Source organism: Crinia signifera, chromosome 1 (genome assembly GCF_055691185.1).
Source record: "Crinia signifera chromosome 1, ASM5569118v1, whole genome shotgun sequence".
Taxonomy (NCBI): Eukaryota; Metazoa; Chordata; class Amphibia; order Anura; family Myobatrachidae; genus Crinia; species Crinia signifera.
The window spans coordinates 425443610-425469907 of NC_139217.1; the positions used below are offsets into that span (position 1 = coordinate 425443610).

The 26298-nt window shown below is 42.7% G+C and overlaps 1 protein-coding gene across 2 annotated transcripts; it reads left to right on the plus strand.

Annotated features, from left to right (window-relative positions):
• Nucleotides 1-1600: 1600 nt before the first annotated feature.
• On the plus strand, nt 1601-24028 carry HEXB (hexosaminidase subunit beta). 2 transcript variants are annotated; one of them, XM_083151910.1, is made up of 11 exons: nt 1601-1668; nt 5968-6078; nt 6888-6989; nt 9598-9730; nt 10642-10822; nt 11784-11870; nt 13088-13160; nt 18339-18513; nt 20828-20918; nt 22333-22437; nt 23795-24028. In XM_083151910.1, exons 3-11 carry the CDS (start codon nt 6894-6896, stop codon nt 23853-23855), a joined length of 1002 nt encoding a protein of 333 aa, XP_083008036.1. In that variant the 5' UTR covers nt 1601-1668; nt 5968-6078; nt 6888-6893; the 3' UTR covers nt 23856-24028. The 2 variants fall into 2 exon arrangements, with proteins under 2 accessions (XP_083008036.1, XP_083008035.1); XM_083151909.1 differs by lacking the exon at nt 18339-18513 and adding an exon at nt 14392-14566 and having other exon boundaries at nt 1631-1668.
• The last annotated feature ends 2270 nt before the right edge of the window (nt 24029-26298 follow it).

Here is a 26298-nt window from a genome sequence, read left to right on the forward strand (position 1 = left end):
TTTACTGTACTGTACCTCCAGCAGCGTCGGATCTCCAGGGGTTAGCTTCGCGCGGATGTAGTGATGCGCATCACTAGCATCACAGTGCTAATGCGGGGGCAGCAGTTTAGTTTACACGCCGGGGCTGGTCACTAGGTTGTGACGTGGAGCCCCGGCACCAGTACTACCAGGGAAGGGGAGAGGATAGCCTGGATCAACTGGCCCTCCTCCCCTTCATTGTAACGTGCAGCCCGCCACCGCCACCGTTCGGGTCAGTACTGCAGTAGTGTATAAATTCAAGAGGGTACAGGGGGCTTGCTGCGTCCTCGGGCCCCCCAACCCGCCGGGCCCCGTAGCAGCTGCACCCTCTATAGTTACGCCACTGCCTAGGAACAACCTGCACGTTCTCATCGCTGTGAGTGCTGCTGGCACCATATAACTCTGCTGGTCATGTGGGCTACTCCCACGACAGGCTCACTATGTAAAGCAATTAAACTTCATCCCCCTCAAAAAGAAAAAAAAAATGTTGGCGGTCTCTTGGTAGGCAACAGTTAGTATTTAAATACAATTACTCACCAGATCGGCCTGGTAGACATTGCCTATGTGGTCGCTGTGGCTTCATGGACACCACCTTAGGCTGGGTTCACACTGGCTGATTTTAATGAACAACGGAACACTCCCTCGTCTGTCCTTCTTTACACTGCAACAGGTCGCATCGCCCTGGAGCACACGTTCCTGTTTACACACTGCACAATGTAGATGACTTGTTGTATGAGTATGGCAAATTGTGCTAGTGAGTACCCACCATTATTCTTACATTACAGGTGCCCGATTATCATGATGCCAGATAATGATTTTATAGAAATGTGATAATGTTTATCCAGTTTGATGTGGATCCTATGGAGAGCCAAACTGAACAATAATCATGTCCCTAAATTTTATGTATTATAGTGTTCATTCTAGCACCCGCCATCTTTCAAAACCCATGCAGTTCCTGTTCCTGCCTGGGGTGTCGCAGTCTGCTGTGGTGTTTCTAGCACTGGTCTGGTTTGCAGATCAGTGCTGATATACAGACCACATTGTGCTAGAAGCACTACAGCAGACAGCAACACCCCAGGCAGGAAAAAGGAACTGCATGGGTTTTCAAAGATGCCCAGTGCTAGAATGAACACTAGGTTAGTGGCTTCCTTTATGGCTACCAAGGCACTAGCCCTGCGTGCTGTATGTTACTCGCAGTAAGGTAACCTGAAGTCCTAATAGAATCACATTGCAATTTGAAAGTTAATGAGAATGTTCATTTGATTGCACAGTGGTTATCATTGCTGCCTCACAGAACTTGGGTCATGAGTTTGATTTCTAGCTCTGGTCCTATCTTTGTGACATTGGTAGATTCACCCTTGTTTGTAAAGGTTTCCCTATGGTTTTCCAGATTCCTTCTTCCTTCTATATACTAGGCTAATTTAGATTGTAAACTCCAATGGATTAGGTAGTCATGCAAATGACAAATATTCCGTAAAGTAATGTTGCAATATGAAAAAGCTATATACCACTATGATGCAAACAAATCTAGATTATGCAAGTAACCATTGCTAAAAGCAGCTTTCTGATTAATATGTTTGTTTTTTGTTTGTGTGTCTTAAAGGACTTGAAACTTTCAGCCAACTGATCTATGAGGACAGCATTGGGGCGGTACGTATTTGTATTGCATAAAAGCATCTGGTTAGATGGACCCCATAGTGCTAGGGACCTGCTCTAATGAGGAGACCTTAACGTGGTGAGCAGGTAGATATATTTGGTCAAATGTATGCTAACATCCTCATAAATGAATTATAAAAGGAATACATGTTAGCAGTAATGATTGCATAGTGCACCTGCAAACCCCCTCTGTTTTGCATATAGCTAAAAATCTCAGCAAGGTAGCACCTCTCATTACAGGGTGTGCAGTCTAGGGCCCCCCTCTGACCATAGAATTTTTACACTTTTTTTTTTTTTATTTTATTTTTATTTTTTTAACCACTTAACTAGCTAATATTTTTACCAAATACAGCTCAAATTGTTTTTTTTTTTTTTTTTGTGTGTAATTGAATTGGATATTTAATATATGTCCAAAAGGATTGTAGCCTCAGTAATACCCTTTTTTTTTTTTACACCAAAAATTTCCGGATCCGACCCGGCATTTGGAAGAAGGATCCAAGCCAGGTCGGATCCGGAATTTACACTGCGGTGCCCACCCGCAGTGTAGATGGAGGCAGCGCTTGGAGATGACATCATCTCCAAGTGCCGGGACCGCGGTCATCCACGTCGGGCCGCTGATCGCTGTGCTGGGGGCAGCCCAGCATCAAGGTAAGCTGCTGGGCTGCCCCCAGCCCCCGTACACCCCCCAGCCATTGTCCGGGAGGTGAATGGATGCTGCACACAGGCATCCATTCATGTCCGCCGCTGCTGTCTGCAGAGTATAGCAGACAGCAGCGCAGGCTGTCTGTGCCCCCCGTATAACCTGCGTATGCTGCGGTCCGCAGGTTGCACGTCCCCCATTGATGTAAATGGGAGCCGGGTCGGATGACCCGGCATACCCATTTACACTGCCCTCTACCCAGGTCCTAGCCGTGTTCTACCCAGGTCAGGACCTGGGTAGAAGTCCCGTGTAATGGGACACGGCATGGCCCATTTACACCGCCGCTGACCCGGGGTTTTGCGGCGGTGTAAAAGGGGTATAGGTCAGAGAAAAGTTAAGGGGGTATTTTTCATCCTTTCCCAATGCAGCTGCTAATATCTGCAGCCACAGGGTGCAGGGCGCTGCTGGGCTGACTGAAAGCAGGAACTGCTGAAAGGGAGCAGAGGTCCCTCTGATAGCTGCAGGAAGGTTCTCTTCTTGCAGCAGCACAGAGGACTTTCTGACTGGTTGCATCAGATGCGACCATGTCAGGGAAAGCCCAGCCTGCTGTAGTCTCATCTGATGCAGCCATGCCAGGCAAGTAATGAAGGACAAAGGGCCAAATGTATCAAGCTTCAAAAAGTGATGAATTGGAGAATGATGATCAACCAGCCAATCGGCTCCTACCTGTCATATTTCAAACTTGGCCTGTAGCATGACTGTTGAGGGCTTATTGGCTGGCTGATTATCACTCATCACTTTTTGAAGCTAGGTACATCTAGCCCAAATCGAAGAAAAGAAGAAAGATTGTCACATAGAAGGCACACCTGAAGAAATAAAGAATCAATAATAAAATGTAACTTTTATTCTTTTATATTTAAGAACTGCGACCTATAAAAAACACATAGGGGTAAGACAAGGTAAGTATTAAAAAGGGGATATTAATCCCAGCATAGTGGATCCCACGTGTCCCAGTATCTCTAATTTCGATTATTGATACCAGATTGGATCAATGCGTCTTATAGTGTATTCACTTAACTCTTTTGGGCAGATCGGCAAACTTGGGTTGAGCAATTATAGGTAGTGTACAGATTGCTTTCTGCTGATATTCAACCTAAGAGCAAAATAGTGACTATTATAAAGTAGACCCCTAAGGTAATCTGCTGTAGATTTATGCTGGGGGTATCTTTTTAAGTCCCTATCACTGTGTGCATTGCGCGCAGTACATATACAATATAAATGACTGCGCTGTTGGGTGCCGGAATCTGAAGAAAATTCACGGTCAGAAGTCCCGCAATGTTCACACCGGTAGACCTGTTACCGCGCGCCGGCTTTTCCCTGTATAGTGGGAAAGTCGCGCCGGGTGCTGTCTACAAGTGCGCAGCTGCACTTGTATGGTGACGGGTCCCTGTGATATCGCTAGCAGTGTGTGCTACCGCGAATCACACAGTCACTTCTCTACTGCCCAAATCTGGTGCGCATTGCCTCAGGTATTACAGATCAAAATGCATTCAATGGGGAGGGGACATGGGGATTTAGACACACCATGTGTGTTTGGTCGACGCGCGTGTTGCTACCAGCTTCATCAGGACCAACCGGGCATACCCCCGGAAGTCCTTCTTATACCTGCACACCTCATGAATATTCATCAGTTCAGGTGTGGGAGTGTTTGTCTACTATCGGCTTTTTATTCTGTGTTTTATACACATTTCTCAATGTTTTTCAACCGTCATTGTTAGTGTTTCATTTCATAGGTCTGTGTTTGTGTAGTCGAGCAAGTTTCTATTCTACAGACTGTCTGATCCTATTAGGCAGGGCTGGGCAACACCGGCCCTCCAGATGTTGCTGAACTACACATCCCAGCATGCCTTGCATCAGTTTCAGCATGGCCACATAGCAAAACTAATGCAAAGCATCCTGGGATGTGTAGTTCATTAACATCTGGAGGGCCGGTGTTGCCCAGCCCTGCTATTAGGTGTCAGATTGGGTAAATCTGTTAGTTGATACAGACTATCAGATCTAGAATTGGTGTCAAATGATGCTAGGAATAAGAGCTGCTATTCATTGTATAGAGAAGGGGTAATATTCAATGACTTTAGTCATTGCACTGTACAGGGAATGTGAGCACCCGAAGTGGCTGTACGTACAAGATATCATGGCATTTAGTTGGTGTATTTTTAAGCTATAAAATTTAATATAAATATAAAGAGAAAATGCGAGTCCGTGTGTCTATGAATGAACACTCTTGTTCTTTCACTGACTGAGTTTCCACATGATTTTAATATATCGGTATGGTTGGATACCACGGGATCTGCCTATCATAATGATGAAGGATGTTGCTAATTATAAATTCTGGTGTGCCTATGAAAAATAGTCATATTACATCTTTTGTTATTGGTTATTCTCCTGGGGACTTCTAGTATCTGATTATCATGAAGTTGAGAATATATGGTGTTTCAAAAAATCACCTATTTGGACCCCAGAATATAATATAGATCTTACTTAATATGATTTAGTGTAATAGGCAATGCGCACCAGATTTGACTGATTCGCGGTAGCACACACTGCTAGCAATATCACAGGGACCCGTCACCATACAAGTGCAGCGGCGCACGTGTAGACAGCACCCGGTGCGACTTTCCCACTATACAGGGAAAAACCGGCGCATGGTAACAAGTCTACCGGTGTGAACTTTGCGGGAATTTTCCATAGATTCCGGCGCCCAACAGCGCAGTCATTTATATATTGTATATGTACTGCGCGCAATGCACACAGTGATAGTGACTTAAAAAAATACCCCCGGCATAAATCTATAGCCGATTACCTTAGGGGTCTACTTTATAATAGTCACTATTTTGCTCTTACGTTGAATATCAGCAGAAAGTAATCTGTACACTACCTATAATTGCTCAACCTAAGTTTGCCGATCTGCCCAAAAGAGATAAGTGAATACACTATAAGACTCATTGATCCAATCTGGTATCAATAATCGAAATTAGAGATACAGGGACATGTGGGATCCACTACGTTGGGATTAATATCCTTTTTAATACTTACCTTGTCTTACCCCTATGTGTTTTTTATATGTCACAGTTCTTAAATATAAAAGAATAAAAGTTACATTTTATTATTATTTTTTATTTCTTCAGGTGCGCCATCTATGTGACAATCTTCTTTTCTTCGATTTGGTGTATCCATTGTCCAAGGGCAGCAAACCCCATATCCAATATTATCCAAAAGTTGACTAAAGGGGTCCAATATCATTCATGTAACAATTTTCCCAGTGCGACTGGCAACCCCCCTTCCTTTTTGCTACATCTAGCCCAAAGTCTGCTGTACTATAAACCTGCAGGCTCTCTCCCCACACCAGAAGTTGCGCCTCCAACTATTTTTGGTCATTGCTTTATATGAGATGAGAATGTCTCATAAAAAAAAAAAAAAAAAAAAAAAAAGCATCCCTAAAATTAGGGAACATCGTGAGGTCTACGTATGGTATTTAAGTTGGGTTGCTGTGTATTTTAGGAGAACACTTTATTTGAGCCGGACACTAGGTTGTGAGGTCTAGAATGTCTGTGTTCTCATAGCTGTCTTGTTTCTTTTTTTTTTCTTACTAGTTGGTTATAAACAAATCTCAGATTTCGGATGCTCCAAGGTTTGCGCACAGAGGAGTCCTGCTGGACACAGCCAGGCATTATTTACCTTTGAAGACCATTTTCCAAACCTTGGTGAGCTGATGGGGGGGCGGGGGTCTTACTCTTTGGCCTTACTTTTGTACAGAACTTAGGGCCTTATTTTAGTTCACTCTTTCTGACAAAATCCTTCTTAGATGGACAAAACCATGTGCACTGCAGGTGGGGCAGATGTAACTTGTGCAGATATAATTAGATTTGGGTGGGGTTTTACTTCAAAGTGAGATCTATCTTGCAGTGTAAAAATAAAGCAGCCAGTATTTTCCCTTCACAGAAACAAAATAACTCACCCAAATGTAATTCTCTCTGCACATTTTACATCTGCCCCCCTGCAGTGCACATGGTTTTGTCCATCTAAGAAGGATTTTGTCAGAAAGAGTGAACCAAAATAAGGCCCTTAATGTTTGTGCATTTCATACATACTTGTAGCAACTCTTTGCCACCACTGCAATGTGTTCCACTAAAGCTGCCGGCCGTCCTGTCCGTAACATTCTATACTTGTCATTAATACCTACTGTAGCTCCCAGTGTGCAATGCTGTGATCAGATATCATCATGTTCTACAGAGTTTTATTTTCCATAGGGCACAATGGGGCAGATGTATTAAGTCTGGCGAAGAGATAATGTGGAAGAAAACGCTCCAGACAACGCACCAGACAATCAGCTGTGTTTGAAATATGACAGTTAGGAATGTATTGGTTGGTGCGTTATCTCCTTCCGCTTTATCTCTTCACCAGGCTTCATACATCTGCCCCATTATGTAATATTGCTGCTGGAAGCCATTTTTACAGTAACCGTAAACCAACAAGAAGGTGTTGCTAATAGGAGCCTCCTTTTCTGTCCCAGGATGCAATGTCTTTTAACAAGATGAATGTGCTTCACTGGCATATAGTGGATGATCCGTCTTTCCCCTACCAGAGCATCGTCTTTCCTGAGCTAAGCAACAGGGTAAGTGATTTTAGGAGGTGTGTACTATCTATTGTTTATGCCAGATGTATCCATGTTCAGTAAACCAGTCACACACATAAAGCATAATACCCTTATGTTACTGGATGTTATAGCAGCGGAATCCTGTGTTAGAAGTAAAGGTGCCCATAAACTTGGGTGACTTCTCCCCTCGGAAAAGTCTCACGAAATCCCCCTTGAGCTGCATGGGACCTTTCCGGGCGACATGATCACGTGTGGATCGGTTTAGCAGCTGGAGCGACTCACAGGCTTAGATGCACTGCGCACGAGACCGTGCTTTGCAGTGGACCTGTTTATCACATGCGATTTAGACTTTTTTGTTTTTCCCCATGTGATTTATTGCTGCAGTTGCATGAAAAGTGACAATCGCATGTGAATCTCCTAGTGTATGTATACCTATATTGGCGTGTCATTGCCAGTGGTCCCTTTATAGTCGTTGGTAGTTTCAGCCACCTGTTACCAGTCTGTGTGGTGTGCTTCAACTTCCATCCATGTGGTGATTAGACTATTCTGGTTTGTTTCATATGACTACAGTATGTACCCAGCTCTGCAAAATACTGCAGCCCCTCTTGACCCGTGTCTCTTCCAAGCCTCGCATGGTTTGAGTTCCTCAAATCTCCATTTATGTTTAAGAAGTAGAAGGTCTTCGTCAAATGGTTATGGTGAATGCAGGGTGCGGAATAATTTAGGGTGGGTTTCGGATGATGCTCCGACAGTCAGGATTCGGACATCGGAATCCCGACTTAAGTGCCAGACATTTGGAATCTCGACAGGCGGGCTATGTGGGGCTTTAATAACAGGAGAATAAGAAATGGCACATACAGATCAGAACTTTACAGACACGTTTTTAAATCACATTTTCTTCTTTCATGCACTTTATTTTTCTCGTGGAGAGGAGATGCAAGATACATCCCCCCCCCCCCCCCCTCTCTTTTTAACAAGAATATGAATAAACGTTACATTTTAATCCTTTTTTTCTCAAATTAGTTGAATGGACCACATGATAATTCCAGTGTGCACACATAAAATCTCTAATCTTTCCCTCTCATATTGCATATGGCTATGTGGGGGTACATGACTCCCATAGAGGGAGAATAGAACCTGTGGCGAGCACTCTCATCCCTGTCGGTGTCCTGGGATTCTGTTGTCCAATTAATGATAGTCCTCCCACACCTTTTTAGAGTAATCCATATGGGTTTTTTTTTTTTTTTTTTTTAAAGAAGACCTTAAGCTGTTATTTTAGCAGGTCTGTAAGTGATATTTTGGTGTCCTGCCTCCATTGATTTACATTTCAGAAATAAACTATTGGTTCTGCGAATTAATTCTATATGGTGAGCTTCAGGTGACATTGTTAGGGAGAAGGAGGTTATACAGTCTGAAAAATCTAACCTTTTCCAGCTTTACACTTCATTACCTGAAACTGGTTAGACATAGTGTGTGTGTGTGTGTGTGTGTGTGTGTGTGTGTGTGTGTGTGTGTGTGTATAAAATGTAAAGTAACTTTGCAGTGGTGGGGATGGTCTCTCTCCCATCGGTGACCTGTTTCATACTTTACACCATGTAGTTGTTTCCACATGTATCACAATTATTGTGTATATGTGTGTGTGTGTGTGTATGTATGTATGTATGTATATATATATATGTTGGTTTGAAGCAGGCACTCACCATAGGCAATTTTGAGCAAGTTGGATCAAATTTTATTCAAGTCATCAAAGGGTTGGTCGACGTTTCGATCCACCACAGGGATCTTTGTCAAGACAGAAGTGTGTCACATCACAGGACAGGCAGCACCAGGCAGTGGTACACTGCCTGTCCTGTGATGTGACACACTTCTGTCTTGACAAAGATCCCTGTGGTGGATCGAAACGTCGACCAACACTTTGATGACTTGAATAAAATTTGATCCAACTTGCTCAAAATTGCCTATGGTGAGTGCCTGCTTCAAACCAACGTAATATTATTGGGACTTACACTCCTCTAAAGTAGAGCACCGCTGAGTTGTCCAATTTTCTTCCAGAGTGCGGTTCCAGTATTCTATTATATATATTATTATTATTTTTTTTTTTTCTGGTATTGGGTTTTGTTTTACTGAAAAGTTCCAAACAAACACAGTGATAAAGTGTTGTGTACTGTAGGACCAAACACCAACCACTACACCATCCTTTTATTGTGTGTGTGTGTGTGTGTGTGTGTGTGTAAAAAAAGCTCACTAGCAAAGAAACAAAGCAAAAGCTGCAAAGAGCATATGGGCCCATTTATCAATAGTATTTAAAACTTGTTGTGTATGATAAATGGTGCTTCAGCCATCCAGTACCCTAGCCACGGCAATCATCCATTTTTGGGTAATAAGACACCTGACCCTAGCAAAGGTGTGTGTGTGTGTGTGTGTGTGTGTGTGTGTGTGTGTGCGCACGCGCGCTGAGGGGGGATGTTTTACCATGCAGTGATGTATACAGATATATCTGCATATCATGCCAATTATCTAGGGTAAAAGATACTACTGACTTTAAAGTCTGTATTCTTCATCTTTATAAAGCTATAGAAATATCATTGTTATCGTAATTTACTAATGAGCCTTTTAACTGTTTCAGGGAGCTTACAACCCATATACACATGTATACAGTCCAGTTGATGTCCGTTTGGTGATAGACTATGCTAGACTCCGAGGTATTAGAGTTATCCCAGAGTTTGATACACCAGGACATGTGGATTCCTGGGGTAAAGGTAAGTGCTACAGTAGGTATATAGACAACAGTAGGTGCTTCCTGCCCAAATTAATATCTATAAATATTAATACTGTAGCAGAACAATGACTTTTTTTTTTTCTCTAATTCCATTGTATGAGCAAAGCACATGATATGCAGAATTATATTGGCTTTGTAATTGGTTGCTTTGTTTCAGGGTTATGTGGCATAAAGTCCACCTGCCATTTACAATACATCACCACTGTGCTCTATGATAAGGTGACAGCCGGCAAACACAGGATTTTTACGGGGGGGGGGGGGGGGGGGGTAAATGTAATCCAAAATCTCCCACTCTGCAGTGCATTAATGTAAGTACGGGAGTCTGAGGGAGCGGCAACAGCTCTAAAAACTGTTCTTTTTATACACTGGATACTGTGTATGGAAGAGTATTTACCAGGACAGATGGTCTATAGCAAAGGAGGTTTTAAATAAGAGAAGTGGTCAGGAAAAGGTTAAACCTATCATAATAAATAATTACACAAATCTAATAGAACCAGTACTGCTCGTTCAAGCTCACATCTCCCACTTCATGGTAAGGCTCCTGTCTCTTCCTGATAGCAGCTACTCTCTGGTCCATTGCGATCTTTTGAAGGCTCAGGTGCACACATACAGTAAATGTGGTAGAAGAAGCTGGTACACTAGGCATGTGCAGCAGCTCTGCTCTGTCCCTTACACTGCATGATGTGGTGGCAGCTCTATTGATCATATTATATACCAGTGCTAGTGTCATAATTTAAGGCATTTGCTAGGAGGAGGAAGGTTTCCAAGCAACCAGAATGAAACCGGGCACATAAGCATAGTATGTGCACGGGGTTGTACAAAATGATGTAACAACCACTTAAACACCTTACCGGATCAATCCTCAATATGTTCTCCTATTTTCATTTTCAGGGCAAAAGAATCTCTTGACCCCCTGTTACAAAGATGGAGAACCCAGCGGTTCTTTCGGGCCAGTCAATCCCATTCTGAATGAGACTTACAGCTTCATGTACAAGTTCTTTGATGAAATTAGCAAAGTGTTTCCTGACCAATACATCCATTTAGGAGGGGATGAGGTGGACTTCACTTGCTGGTAAATTCCATGTGGAAAAAACACCATTTATGCCTCTAGAATTGTCCCATAAACCTAAGGAAACAAGACTTAGAATTGTTGTTCTCACTAAGCACTTCTACCATTCAAGGAAGGTGTATGGATTGTTTATGTCTGGGACAGTGCAGAACCTAGTAATTTAATAAGATTATCATTTTTTTCCGTTAAAATTCAGACTACATTTTAATCTCCAGCTACAGAAAGGGTTCTTTACTGTAAAGGTGCCCATACACAATGGGTTTTGTGGGTGCGATGTGCGCTCCCGCGCACATCCCATAGTTCAAAATGTATGTGCTGCACATACTTTTTGAACTAGCTTCAGATCGCATTGCAAACACACATCCCATGAAAAACGGGTGGATCAGCAAGTCATTTGCCAAGCCATGTGTTTTTTGGTGACATTGCAGCTGTTTTTTGTGTGTGGGGGTTTTTATTTATTTTTTCCTCTGGGTTTAGTCCTTTTTTGGTTAATGCAGTTTAAAAAAACAAAAACAGTAACTGCAAAAAAAAATGACTGAAAACATCTGCAATTGAATAGTAAAGTCCATTTTTATTTTTTCTTCGGATAGCCTTTCATGTGCACAGTTTGAGCTTCAATTAAATCTGCCACATAAAGCTGATTGGGCACTTGGTGGAACAGGTTTACACAACCTAGACCAGGGGTGGGCAATAAGCAGCCCTCCAGCTGTTGATAAAACTACACATCCCAGCATGCATTGCCTTAGTTTTTGCTATTGGCCATGCTAAAAAAGTGATGTAAGGCATGCTGTGATGTGTAGTTCATCAACAGCTGGAGGGCCGCTTATTGCCCACCCTTAACCTAGACTAATCTGATAGTGTATAGGGACCATATCGCCCTTATGTGACTGTAGCTGAGTTTCTGGGAGAATTACATTGAATACTAGGAGTAGCCTGTGTGAGACCTGTTTTTTCTTTCTTAAAGGAAAACCAATCCTGATATTACCAAGTTCATGAGTGACCATGGCTTTGGTACAGACTACTGCAAGCTAGAATCGTACTACATTCAAGAGTAAGTTTGTTTTATTTGATCTGTAACCATTGATGTGTTAATGTTTCATTCCTTGTAGAAAAGATGTACCACTTTTATTTGAATTGTGTTGCCAAGGGTAAAAACAGAAGTTACAATATAATATAGCATCAGCAACTTGCTTTGTACTCTCGGTAGGTTTAGGTGATGTGACTTTCAGAATACAATATGATGTACAAATGGGAATAAATGAAGAATGTCCGCTCTCTAGAGAATAGGAAAAACTCCATAGTACTATTTAGAAAATCACTTTGTTTATTATGGAAAAGTGTATTGCAGCATTCAGTTAAATAAAGGGTGCCGAAAATCCCACTGCATAAAGGGGCGTTCACACGCCCTGATCCCGGTGGCCGTCGATACCGATTTGATATTGACTGCTGACGGGTTGCAGGAAACGAACAGGAGGCAGGACGGGGAATGCTGTATAGATCAGCACGTAACGGCCTTTGATCTTCCAGATCAAGCAGAAATAGACTTGGGATCGAAGGCAGTTAACACTGTTCATTTTCGATTTGATTTTGCATCTAGAAGCAATATCAAGATTTGGTGTCCAAATCGAAGCGCATGTACGCCCCCAGCCTTGTAAGTAGCCACTATAACAATGCTATGTATACAATATGGCATATTTCTCTCTGGTCTTACATTTTCTGGTCCCAATATGCTGACCAGACTCTTCCATTTCCAGTGCAGGAAGTTGTTCTGGGGCTGTGCTCTGATCTACAGTATATCAGCTGCTGAAGTACATTCTAGTTATATAGTGCACATATATTCCGCTGGCAAAGCAAACCTTGTAAATGATTACTGCTTCTCCTATGCCATTACATTTAGCTCCTTATTGTTAGAAGCCTGATACTAGGACTGGTAATTATGTGTCACTGATGTATGGCAGTAGTATAATGTACATGCAGACTGGGCTGGTCCAGCGTAGTCTTGCAGACCCTGTTACTGCACACCTGACCACTAGGTGGCATGCTTCAGATGTCTCCTGTAGCACAGAGGATTTGCTTATAGCCAGTGTAGTAATTAGCGGGGAATGATGCAGATTATGGCCGTCATGAAGTGCAGTCTGGGCAATGGAGTGGCTTGTGGCTCAGTGTGTGGTATAGCAGGGATAACATGAACCTTATAGATGTGGGGCAGAGACCTGTGTGGGGTCATCACATCAGAACAAATCCTAATGAGTGCTTCTCTCCTTCCAGAATATTGGGCCTAGTATCGTCCTTGCATAAGGGATATATGGTGTGGCAGGAAGTATTTGATAATCATGACAAGGTATGTGCCACCCATCAATTTTATTTCTGTTTGAAGGGAGCAGAGTTTTCTATCAGTCCATACTATCATACTTGGGGCCCCCTCACCCAATACAGCAAACACTGAGGCAGGTATTATGCAGTGAGAACAGTAGAGAACAGCTTTGAAGTAGCATCTATCAGTATACTTCAAAATGAGAATTGGAAGCTGCTTGGCTGCCATGGACATCTTGTCCGCTTCTCAACTCTTTCCACTGCCTGCCCCCACCCCCCACCATCCTGTCTAGTAGAGTCATAACAAGCAGTGACCACCCCCCCCCCCCCCCCGTTGCTGTATGGGATATAAAAACTTATATTCATGGTATGTCCTAGAACTTGCTAAAACTTTGCTGCCTAAAATTTTGTTAATACTTATTTATTCATAGCTTGGATAGGGAGTGTTCTCTTGGCACACCGTTTGAACTTTATTTTGTGCCAGGGGGGTACATTTAGATGGGAGTTCTATTGAAAATAGGATGTTGGCCATAGCAACCAATCGGATTCTACTTCTTATTTAACACCTTTTAGAAGCCAATAGGTAGAATCTGATTGGTGTATATAAAAGGCTAACGACTCCTATGAGGTGAAGTACCACTAGAGGCCATTCAAGAGACCAAATTACTCCTTGGCGTGTTAAAAGATTTCATAACGGAAAGTGAAAGCAAGTTTTGCATGCGCACTGATTGGTTTCAAACTCTCTGGATATGGAGAAAGGGAGCTGTGAAGACCGATTGAGGTAAGAGTTCATAGGGACTGGAGAGTTTGTGGGTTAAAAACTGTCACAGCTCAAAGTGAAAGTATGTTGCAGAAGCTGCCATTTTGATGGGCTTTTAAGTAGTCTTCAATAGAACTCCCATCTTAGTAAATGTATCCCTCTGTTTCTTCCATGCCTTCTGATTGTCTTTGTGTTCTTTCGGTGGTGGCAAATTCTCCATTATCTCTCTGGTCTGCACAAGTCTATCCTATCCTGTAGAAATGTTCTCCAGAATGCTGATGTTATCTGGTTGCACCGTAGTCTGTGGCTGCTGATGGTTCACTTGTTTCTTTGTGGCTTGTTTTAAAGATCTCATTGAGTGTGTGTAAAAGTGACATTCCTTCTGGCTACATACAGTAAAGTAATCCGCACTGCGCCCGAGTCCTCTTCCACCCGTTAACTATAAAGAAGTGACTGGTTTTAACATTCCTATTATTCTAATCTATTGTAATCTTTGCAGATTAACCCAGACACAATAGTGGAAGTGTGGAAGGCACAAAACTATCAGGAAGAATTGTCCAATGTCACCGCTGCAGGGTTCTCTGCTCTGCTCTCAGCCCCCTGGTACCTAGATTACATTAGTTATGGCCAGGACTGGCAGAAATACTACAGAGTTGAGCCGCTATGTTTCAATGGTTGGTTTACTTTTCAATATTCATATGCTGGCTTCTATACCGTACATCTGTTTTTCCAGTCCTCCTAAACTCTATGGGCTATGGTAAAGGACACTTGTGAATTGTAATGACTAATACTAAATTTTTATTATGTCTTGCATTGTGCCTTAGACTCCATATTTGAACAGAAAAGAACATAATCTTACACATATACATAATGATCTAATTGCTGTACGAGTGGAGGACTGGTCAACCATATTGAATGCTGTCCTAAAGTTGATGCGTACAAGAGTAGTGTGACCAGTGGCAGTTTTTGCCTATGAGCTGTAGCCCCCCTCAGGTAAAATCCACCACTTTGTGAAGCCAGATGCAGTCTGTGAGACTGCACTGGCTTCAAACTGACTGGCAGTGACTTCCTATTAAAAGTCCGACCTTCCAGTTACCCAAGGGATGCCTCTATGGACTGCTGTGGCGGCAGCCCATAAAAAATGGACTGTACCGAGGACAATACTGTGCATGCGCCGGGACTGGGACTGTGACTATGCTTCTCTGGACTGCTGCCGAAGCAGCCCATAGAGGCTGGGGGTAAGCGCATGTGCAGTACTGCATAAGCTTTTATTATCGGGACAGGCAGTGTGGATTTGACCGTGAGGAGGCCCTCTGTCAGCACCCACGGAAGGAGCTTGTAGCTGTAGGGAAGGTGAGAGATGGGTGGCAATTAGAGGAATAGGTGGGCCTAAATTGGTGTTACTTCATTTTTGAGGAGACAGGGCGTGCTTAAATTATGAGAGGACTATGACGGAAAGGTTGAGCATGTGCACAACATGGGACCAGACATTGAGAGGGAGGGGTATGGAAAAGGATTGGGACAAGGCGGCAGGTGATAAGTAGACAAGATTGCGTGGCACAAACATTATTACTGGAGATGGAAGAAAGATGGATCGTAGTAAACAATGGTAAATCAAAATTGTAGCATGATAAAATGGTGAATGCCTGGAGGGTGCACTGGAGGTAACGAAGGAACTGGGTGCAATACTGGAGGAAGTAGAGTCAATGGGACTAGTGATGGGAAGAAGAGTTGATTGCTGCCAGGGTGACCTAGACTGGAGGAAGTGTGGGGGAAAGCGAGACTAGTACAGTACAGGGTCAATAAGACTGGGTGGTGCAGAGGTGAATGTGGGGAGAGCAGAGTGTAGGAAAATATGATGCAGGGTGACTGATTGGAGAGTGTGGAAAGAATGGAGGCGAGTAAGTACATTGCGTCCACAATACTAGATACTTGATGACTGGACTGTATTTAGAAAGATGCAGACTTCAAAATACTGTATTTTTAATCGGCAATAAAATCAAAGACTTTCTAATACTGATAAAAGCTAAATTCTTAATTTCTGTAATCTGTCCCTATAGCAAAATAAATGTTTATTAAGAGATTGTGAACCTGTACACTTGAGGATCAGCAGAGCATGGTAATGAGAGAAGTAATGGCATCCATACATCAACAACCACAAGAAAGAACTCCAGATTCTTCACCCCTTGATTTAACGTTTCTCCGGTATACAAATATATGCCCGTATATTGCCAATACCTTATTAGTGATTGGCAGATCATGGTCCTCCAAAGATCAGATCTGCAAATCCTAAAAGTACTAATTTTACTAGTAACTGTATGAAAATCAGCTGATTGTTACCATACTCTAGCAATCATCCGTATTGCCCATCAAACATAATGCCCCACACAATTATGCCGCTGACATTTTATGACCCACACACAAAAATGCCCATTACAGATGACTGATGCCCCACAGTAAGGTTTCTAGCCCACACATTAATTACAGAAACTTATGACAGACACTAGAGGTCCAGCAGGACTTCTAATGACAGTCTCCTTTAAGGTGGGCATCTAGTAGGGCCACCACAGGCAGAGACTGCGATGCCGGCTCTCTGTTGCTGGCACGCCCTCTCTCCTCCCCCAGCTCCTGGAGCTTGAGATTTTTGCAAGTGCAGCATGAGCGTAGTCCATACATGCGTCATAGACTTGTTCCACTAGAAGGCTGCATGGCTCTGGGGGGGAATTATTATTTTTTTTTTTTCAATTGATTTTTAGTGTATGGTCCAATAAGATACATTTAGTGTATGGTCCCTGAAGCATAGTTAAGCTGGCCATACATCTACAGATCGATTGTCAGATCTGGCTGGTTGGAACAAAAACCTGGTAATAACTGAATGACAGTTTTTGGCAGTTTTCCAGCATTTCAAAGCAAATGGTCAACTGTCATTTGCTCACATCCATTACCAGGATTTTGTTACAACCATCCAGATCTGACAATAAATCTGTAGATGTATGGCCAGCTTAAGTCACTTGCAGATAATACCTGTGCTGCCTGTATTCATGTAGAAGTCAGGTTTATGGAAGTGCAAAGATCTCTTAACATAAATATACCCCTAACTACCTGAAATACCATTGTGATACTTGTAAGAACCATGTCCAGCAGGTGCTGTAAAAGCAGTATGGTTTTTATTCACTGTAACTTGGCAGCCGCTGCACAGAAAATATCAGGTGTTCCACAACAGTAGGTCACAAATATTTTCCTTAGATCAAAGCAGTGGGGGCTTACCTTCGGCCACAGCCGATGTGTACAAGGACAGTGGTTCCTACTTGTCCTGACGCTATACCCACTCCCACTTGACCGAACACCTGGCCCACTTGTTCAGCATCAGAAGCCCTGAACCTTGTTTCCAAAGCATCTTTAAGCCAAGCTCTCAGGTGCTGACTAGTGCCTGGCTGCTGATCTCTGACCTGTACAAAACCTGGACCAGACCTCATATACACCCAGATAACCAGGCAGAAGTTGTGCCAACTCACTTGGCACCTGGAAACCATTCTGGGCCAACCTAGCCAACTCTGACCCCATGACCATCCCGTCACAGTAGCCTCTTCTTGTTTTGTATTGTTTGAAATATTTCATTTTTGGAGAATTTGCTATTTGAGAGTTTAAATATCTGGGATTAATCTGCATGCATAGAAAACCTACCTACAGGACCTTTTATGTAGCCATAGCATTTTTGGGTTGGGTTATTCTGTCACTGCAGTGGAGCTACAAGTCATCCAGAGAATATAAAGGAGACCATTCCTGTGACTTGTCTGGTCCGTCTCCAGTGCCTTTTGCTTTAGAACAGTGGGATATTTGGCTAGTGATGGTCTGTCTGGTGGTTGCCTCTGAATTGTCCTTTCTTATTTAATTTGCTTCTGAAATCCCAAAAGATGCACAAATGTCAGCCAAGATCTAGACACCTAGAGTGTTTCTATGACTTCATGGGTCTGCCATGTGAATTAATCATGAGACAACATGATCTCTTCCTAACTACTGTAATATGATCTCAACTGTCTGGTAAAGTGTCCAGGTGCCTGAATAATGTAGCCTGTTGTGTGAGCCAGTCACTTTTAATTGGTCTTTTTTGTTGAAGCACTTGCGTCACTTGCTTGGGTATACATCTGTTATATGTTTGGCAACCTTCTGTTTAGAACTCTCTCTCTTCCATATTTTTCAGTGGTTCTTGTACGGTCCTCAGCAGCCACAGACAAGACAAATAGTTGATTAGCTTAACACTAATGTCTTTCCTAAATCTGCCCTTGATGATCTCTGCTTTCAGTTTGGTCTCTTCCGCTCACCTTTCACTAAACAAAACTTTTTTTTTTGTAATAGAACATTATAGGGCATGGACGATAAAACTAAATATTTCTTTGTTGGCACTTTTGGTATAACTTTTATTAAATAAATGTTTAAATCCCCCAGTTGAAGCCAGACACCGTTGTTGAAGTTTGGAAGGAAAAAAATTATCAAGCGGAGATGGCGGCTGTTACAGCTGCTGGGTTTCAGACCCTTCTTTCTGCTCCTTGGTACCTAAACCGCATTACCAGTGGTCAGGACTGGATCCAGATCTACAGTGTTGAGCCAACAAACTTTAATGGTGTGTTCTGATGCCTCTTCACCGCTGCTCATAATCTTATCCGATTGGCTGCTCTTTGCGAAATCGTTAAAGCATGTCTAGAGTATAGTAGCATGTTTATAGGTTTGCCACAAGGTGGTATTTCGCGACTGCACTGTGGTGCCTTTAGGGTCAGGGTATCTGCGTTGGCCATAGTGATTCAGTTTCTAGTACAGTCTACTTCCCATCTGTACTTTACTGATTTTGTGTGTGCAGCCTGGGAGAAATCTGATGTATGGTTTTGGGTACTGAGGCTATTGTTTAAACTATTACTTCTAGGAAAATCTGTGACCTCTCCTCGAGTGCTTGCCCCTGTTGCCGTCTCCTCCTAAAGTGGTGAAGAGAATTCTCTCCTATAGGCTTTGTTGGTCTAATAATGGACTAGATGAGGAGAGTTTTACAATAACTTCCTACTCCCTTGTTATCATGTCCTCTACACTCCTCCAAGGTTAGCAGTGTCTCCCGACCACATGGATCCAGGTGTATTTTATGAATTTAACATTTAAGGGCCTATTCAATCCCGGGTCACGACTGTTGGGGCATCCCGGCAGTCTTGACCCTGGCCCATTCTCATCCCGGCTGCCTGTTAATGGCAGGTGGGATTCAATGTCCTGCCTGCCTATCGTTGAAAAGGAGGCGTGGCCACGTATACGGCCGTGGATTGACGAGATACGGACGCTCTAGGCAAAACTGGCTCGACCGCTTTTAAAGTCGGGTCTGTTCTAAAGAGGTGCCTCTTCAATGCTTCCGGGAAAGAATAGGTGCCCCTGTCTGTAATAGTGGCAGGGATTGAATAACCCCCTTAGACTTATTTATTCTCCACAGCTTTGGGTTTTATAATTTTAGATATTTTTTTCAATTCTAAATTTAGTTTAAAAAACTTTTTGGTAACTGGTTAGAGGTTTCCAAATTAACATAATCTGTATGGGCCTTTAGACACTAGTGGTTATTTTGGTACTTGTGACTTATCTGGGCGCCCGATGTTGAAATTGTATGCCAGTACCCTAAGCATGCGATTTGACGCGATTTCCCTTGACGAGAAAATCGCGTTGCATTGTATGCTATTGTATTGCATGCGATGCGATTTGATGCAATTTTTAATATGTACAGGCACCCAGATGCCTGTTTCATATGTGAAATGGCCCCCCAGACCCCATTTTTAATTGTATACCCACCCTGATGGCTAAATGACCCCCATTGTTAAAGCCACCCCACTATCAACTCCAACCCGAAGCGAGCCCGCGAGGGGCGGCGGTACGCGTCCTCCGACCTTTTCATACCCCCACTATCCACGTCGGCGTGGAGTTGATTTTATATAGTGTGGCGAGCCACTGAGCCCGAAGCGTGGCGAGCGCACGTGGATACCTTCACAGCTATACGCGTCCCCTCTTGGGCTTCACAGGTATCCACGTCCCCTCGGTGGCTTGCTGCGCTCGCCACACTATATAAAATCAACTCCACGCCGACGTGGATAGTGGGGGTATGAAAAGGTCGGAGGACGCGTACCGCCGCGGGCTCGCTGTGCTCGCCACGCTTCGGGTTGGTGTTGATAGTGGGGTGGCGTTAACAATGGGGGGCATTTAGCCATCAGGGTGGGTATACAATTAAAAATGGGGTCTGGAGGGCCATTTCACATATGAAACAGGCATCTGGGTGCCTTCACATATTAAAATCGCGGCGCATCGCATGCAATCTGATTGTATGCGATGCGATTTTTAGGTGCGATGAAGAAAATCGGGCGCCCAGATAAGTCACAAGTACCTTTATTTTTTCTGGGGAGCCAATTAACCTACCAGTACATCTTTGGAGTGCGGGAGGAAATGCATGCAATCAGAATATACAAAAGCCACACAGTTAAGGGCCATGGTTGGATCTACCATGCCTTGTAATTGGAAGTACAACTGCCTAGAAAAAGGCTTTTTTTTATTATTATTCTATATAATACATAGTGATTTTTGATTGTTTTAGCTTATGACCCAAATACATTACCACTGTGGTTCTAGCCAGACTTTTTGTATTGAAACCTGTTTTGAAGTAGGATTTGCATACTTTCATAATTTCTTCAGAAATTACTATTACATATGACTTTAGCAAGTCCTTCTGAATTAGGCTATCTATATGTAATACACACTCCAATTCTCTACCACTGCAAAATGGTATCCTTATCTACTTCTATCAGATCTGTATTCCTTTTCCTAACGACCACTATGCCTGTCACTAATTGTACACTCTTTGTAATGAGTTTGTCAGCAATAACAGACTAAAGGGGACTAATCTGTTTGATCTGTCTCTGCAGGCACTGACCAGCAGAAGCTGCTTGTGATTGGCGGTGAAGCATGCCTATGGGGCGAATTTGTGGACGCTTCAAACCTCACTCCAAGACTCTGGTAAGTTTCAGGTTTGTAATTCAGGATAAGCAATTTGTATATCGAGACATTATTAATATTAGATCTGTATTTTTGGGTTTAAATCTGGGGTTTTTACAGTTTAATAAACCCTTATCAACATTGTTGCCAAATGGCTACAACAACATCAGGAATCTTTTTAATGTCCTCTCGCTCTAAGGGCCAGATGCACTAAGCTTCAAAAGTGATCAAATGGAGAGTGATAAACAGCCAGCCAATCAGCTCCTACTTGCCATGTCACAGACTGTGTTTGAAAAAAGTCAGGCAGGAGCTGATTGGCTGGTTGTTTCAAAAGTGACAGGAGCTGATTGGCTGCTGCATTATCAATGGGCACTTTAAATATGACCTTCACTCTGCGTAACTTGGCGGTAAATTTACTAAAGCTTTTAAAAAGTTAAGAGGTAGTTAGCCATAGCAACCAATCTCTGTTGCATCCTAAAAATTAAAGAATCTGATTGTTATGGGATCTTATGGTGTGTTCTATGTATAACATGCCAATGATTATCGCTTTTGCATCTATAAAATATTTTTTTTTGTTTTTTGAACATGCCCAAAACAAAAATATTGAGGTTCACTTGTTTCCCACAAGAGTCACATTGTTGAAGATGCTACAAAGTAAACTACTATAAACGTTACCTCTTCAGGCAAGCTTATCAATTTCCAGAACCTTGCATTCTGGTGGAATTGATGCAATAAATGATTAGTATTTTTGTGACTTGTCTCTTACATTATGGGGTGTGTACACTGCCTGCTCGCTGTAACCGCGCCCGGTCAGTATTCAACTGACCCCCCCACATATGCCGATTTATTTATTTTTTCCCCCCTCACTCCGTTTTTGGAGCGAGGGGAATCGGCGTATGCGGCCGCAGAAGCAGCGAGACTTACGGCTAAATGCAGCGGGCTCCCTGCATTAGCCACGAGCCTCACTGTTTGGGGGAATCCGCAAGGATTTTCCCAGAACATAGAGTAGGGTGAGTGGCTGGCGAGGGGGTTACACAGCGAAGATCGCTGGCTTTCTGTGATCCCCAACGTTTAACTCCCCTCGCCGGCCGCATTGAATACGGGCCTTACTATTCATACATAGAAAACGAAGTGTACTATGCATAGGGTCTTTTAAGGCCCAAACACACATGGCTATTTCTGCTTAGTGATGTCGCTGCATGTGATGAAGATCTGGGTGATGCACGGGACTTGGCATTGCCATCACAATCCTGTGTACACACTGAGGGATTTTTTTTTTTTATCCCTGTGTATACCCCTTATGTGGGGCCAGATGAGTAAACCTATTGGCATATTCATGTTTACAATGTTTGAGTAAGTTTAGCAATTATTTTGATATTCTATTAAATATTCATATAGTAACCTTTAAATAAATAATCATTCTCGTTCCACACAGGCCCAGAGCATGTGCGGTTGCAGAAAGACTTTGGAGTAACAAAGATGTGACCTCCGTGGGAGATGCCTATAACAGGCTGATCAAGCATCGCTGTCGTATGCTCCGGTAAGGCCGCTGTTCTATGGAAGCCTAGAAATGTCAAATAATTCTGTCTCTCATATAGGGCCTTATTCTAGTTCACTCTTTCTGACAAAATCCTTCTTAGATGGACAAAACCATGTGCACTGCAGGGGGGCAGATGTAAAATGTGCAGAGAGAATTAGATTTGGGTGAGATATTTTGTTTCTGTGCAGGGTAAATACTGGCTGCTTTATTTTTACACTCCAATATAGATCTTTTTTTGAAGTAAAACCCCACCCAAATCTAATTCTCTCTGCACAAGTAACATCTGCCCCACCTGCAGTGCACATGGTTTTGTCCATCTAAGAAGGAATTTGTCAGAGTGAACTAGAATAACCCCCATAGTGACAAGCAATCATTGCTATAGCCTTTATTCAGATCCGATCGCAGTATAGATTTGTTTGGAAAATGGGCAAAACCATGTGCACTGCAGGTGGGGCAGATGTAAACTGTGCAGAGAGTTAGATTTAGATGGGGTGTGCTGAAACTGAATTATTTTTAGACTGCAATTTAGATTTCAGCCAGTATTTACCCTGCACAGAAAAAAATTCCTCATACAAATCTAACTCTCTCTAAACCTGTTACATCTGCCGTTCCCCCCTCCCCCACTCCCCTCCCCTGCAGTGTACATGGTCTTGCCCATTCTCCAAACAAATTTTGTACTGCGATCAGATCTAAATAAAGGCCTATGTGAGATTACATTTTAAGATTATAATGGAAAATGGAGTTGTGTAAACAGTTTCACGAGTCCAGGTTTTAAGGATATAAATTCTTGAGCACAGGTGAATTAATACCTCAGTTAATCTGATTTAAGGACTCCACTATGGATATTCTTAAGACATGGACTGTAATGCTGATGCTATATATATGGATTGTGTGTATAATTGGTACAGGTTGGGTAGCCATTATCCAGATATCCCATATCCAAAATATTCTAAAAACCGTAGGCTTTCAGAATATTTTGGGTTTTATACTCAGCGGCATCCCCAGTCCCAAGGATGCATTGCTCGGTGATGTCAACTGCGGAATGCATCCTTGGGACCATGGATGCCGCTTGAGAGGAATCCGAAGGCCGCCAGGGGACACCGTGGACGTTGGGGCATCACCAGGTTAAGTATGAAAATAAAAAAATAATATTCTGAAATCCCCAATGATCCCTTATCCAAAATGCTTGTGGTCCCGAGCATTTCGGATAAGGGATACTCAACCTGTATATGTTAGAGAAGATTGAAATAGCTGTGTAGCACCTGCAGTCCCTGTGGCGCACTGTAAATGAGTCCTTGATAATAGGTTGATATCTCTGTTGATCGCTCATTGTTTCCCACTTGTGTATTTCTCCTAGGCGCGGAATTGCGGCAGAGCCTCTGTATGTGGGATACTGTGACCATGAGCTTAATGGCTAGGTCCAGGCAGCAATCCTCATGTGATTCAAGAAAGAAATGCCAAAAAGTGCACTAACCATTATGATGTATGACTGTAACTGTACAAGTGAACCAGGATTTATTACTGTATGAAAGCAGCAGATTGAAGTGTAAATTTCATGAAAAATTCTTTATAAAATATTCTTTACAATGTGTGTTTTTATTCTTCAATGGGAGTAAAATGCAGGTGTAGTTTGCAAAGCTGGAAACTTTCAGAAGAGTTTGTGAGGTCGGAATTTCCATCCATACGCTGCAATAAATCTCATGCTCACTGGAACCAAATGAATGCAATAGTCACGTTATACATATCTTTACATTTGATATGATAATCACACATAGGTGGCCTACTAATAATATTACTAAGTGTTGATGTAAGAGTCTCCTGTCTGGGCTGAGATTTTGCCGTTTTATAGCATGTGATCTCCAATCAACTGTAAGCAATACGACTTTTCTGGAAAAATAGATCCAGGAAATCTGGGGTGGCTCTATTAAATAAAAATAGAGAGCGTTTATAAATAGGTGTGTGTGTCATTGAATAACTTAAAACAGGTTTTCATAAATTTAGAGGGTCCATTAAATGGAGGGCCTGGGCAAGACCAGATGGAATGGCAGTGAATTTACAATGGCTAGCGTTCGGGTCAGTCATTGCCCCGTTACAGTAAAATCCTACATCGCAAATTGATGTGATCGCTGATGAATGTGTACGGCCACATATCCATTCCCAGGTCACTATCAAATGATTTTTACACTGGCCAAACCCATCTCAGGCGCCACGTAGTCTTGAGTGACTTGGCAGTGCGATTTGAAAAAAAGGCTCAGTCATGCTAATGGTTTCCCTGACATTCCCAGCATTTCCTGGGCATGCTTGTGTTATGGTATTCCCACGAAATGGCCAGATTTCACCTGAAGCACCTACTTCCTGCCAATCACCTTGCATATAGAAAAAGTAACAGGATGTTGTCGCAGGATGGCCTTACTCATGTGTATTACAGGCCATACGTATGTGCAGTGTATCGATAAGTCTCTGCATGATCAGGTCTGAATTGGGCCCAAAGAACCAGCCAATCTGCTCCGTACTGCCATGTTACAGGCTTTGAGGGGTATTTATTTAATGTGGATTTTGCCTACAGTCAGAAAACCTGCACTTTTTGGTCATACTTGCATTCGATCTATTCAATCAAAGTAACGATATTTCGACTGTTGGAAAAATTGGCCTGGTTAGAAAACATGGTTCAGCAAATCACTCGCCAAGCTGTGGTTTAGTCAAAAATGCTTTTTTATTTATTTATTTATTTATTTATTTATTAACTATTGTCCACCAATGCAAAGTTGACTTGAAAGTCAAAACTTCATCATCGGATAAATTTGTCAAATACTACCACATTGAGAAGGGTTAATAAATAGGCTCCTTTTATTCTATTCCATTAGTACTATGGGGTCCAAAGGAGCCTGTGCACATGAAACATCAAATAGGGTGTGCTGACTCCTTCCCTCTATGCCCCCCTCCCACAGCTCAGTCTAGGTAAATGTGTGCTTGTAAGGATGAAGATATATTTGAGAGAAGAAAACGGAAGATACAAGTGGTGAGACAAACAAACCAACACACAATTCAGAACTGAAAACAACAAACTTGTAATAACTTGCAAGACAAGTTTTAATTCCACCTGCAGAATGGCGAACCACAGAGGAGGCTGCCCAATATCCCTTATGAACTTTGAGAAAAGGATTTACCAGTAGGTATATAAAATTCTATTTTCTCAATCATCCATATATTGGGGATTCACTTGGAGATGTCCCAAAGCTTCCAGAACGGGCGTGAACATGGTGAGAAAGTTGCAGCACCACCTGCCCAAAAATGGGTATCCTCTTTGGCCAGGGTATCAAACCTGTAGAATCTAACAAATGTGTTCTTCCCAGACCATGTAGCAGCTTGGCAAAGATGTACGGCCGAGACTCCATGGGCGGCCACCCAGGAGGAGCCCACAGATCTAGTAGAGTTGGCCTTAGCAGAATTCGGAACAGTCAAAGCCACTGAAGAATAAGCATGCTAAATAGTCAATTGTATCCAGTGAGTAATTGACTGCTTCGAAGCAGGGCAACCCCTTTTGTGAGCATCATACAAAAAGGAAGTCAAACTTCCTAGGCCCAGCTGTCCTTAAGATAAATCTTTAAAGCATGGACAGCATCCAAAGATTTAGGAATGTCCGATGTTTCCAGACCGAGCTGGAACCACAATTGTCTGGTCACAATTGTCTGGTTAGAGTGAAAACGCCGAAACCACCTTCAGCAAAAACTGCGGTCGAATCCTGAAAACCGCTCTGTCCTCGAAAAACTTCAAATAGGGGGACTTGCATGACAAAGTCTCCAATTCGGAGACCCATCTAGCCAAGGCCAAAAGCATGACTACTTTCCATGTAAGGAACTT

Coding starts and splice junctions, on each gene's coding strand:
- HEXB (XM_083151910.1), top strand. CDS start 6,894: ATGTCTTTTAACAAGATGAATGTGCTTCACTGGCATATAGTGGATGAT. Junction 10,823..11,783: donor GAGGTGGACTTCACTTGCTG/GTAAATTCCATG, acceptor TCTTTCTTAAAG/GAAAACCAATCCTGATATTA. Junction 18,514..20,827: donor TGAGCCAACAAACTTTAATG/GTGTGTTCTGAT, acceptor CTGTCTCTGCAG/GCACTGACCAGCAGAAGCTG.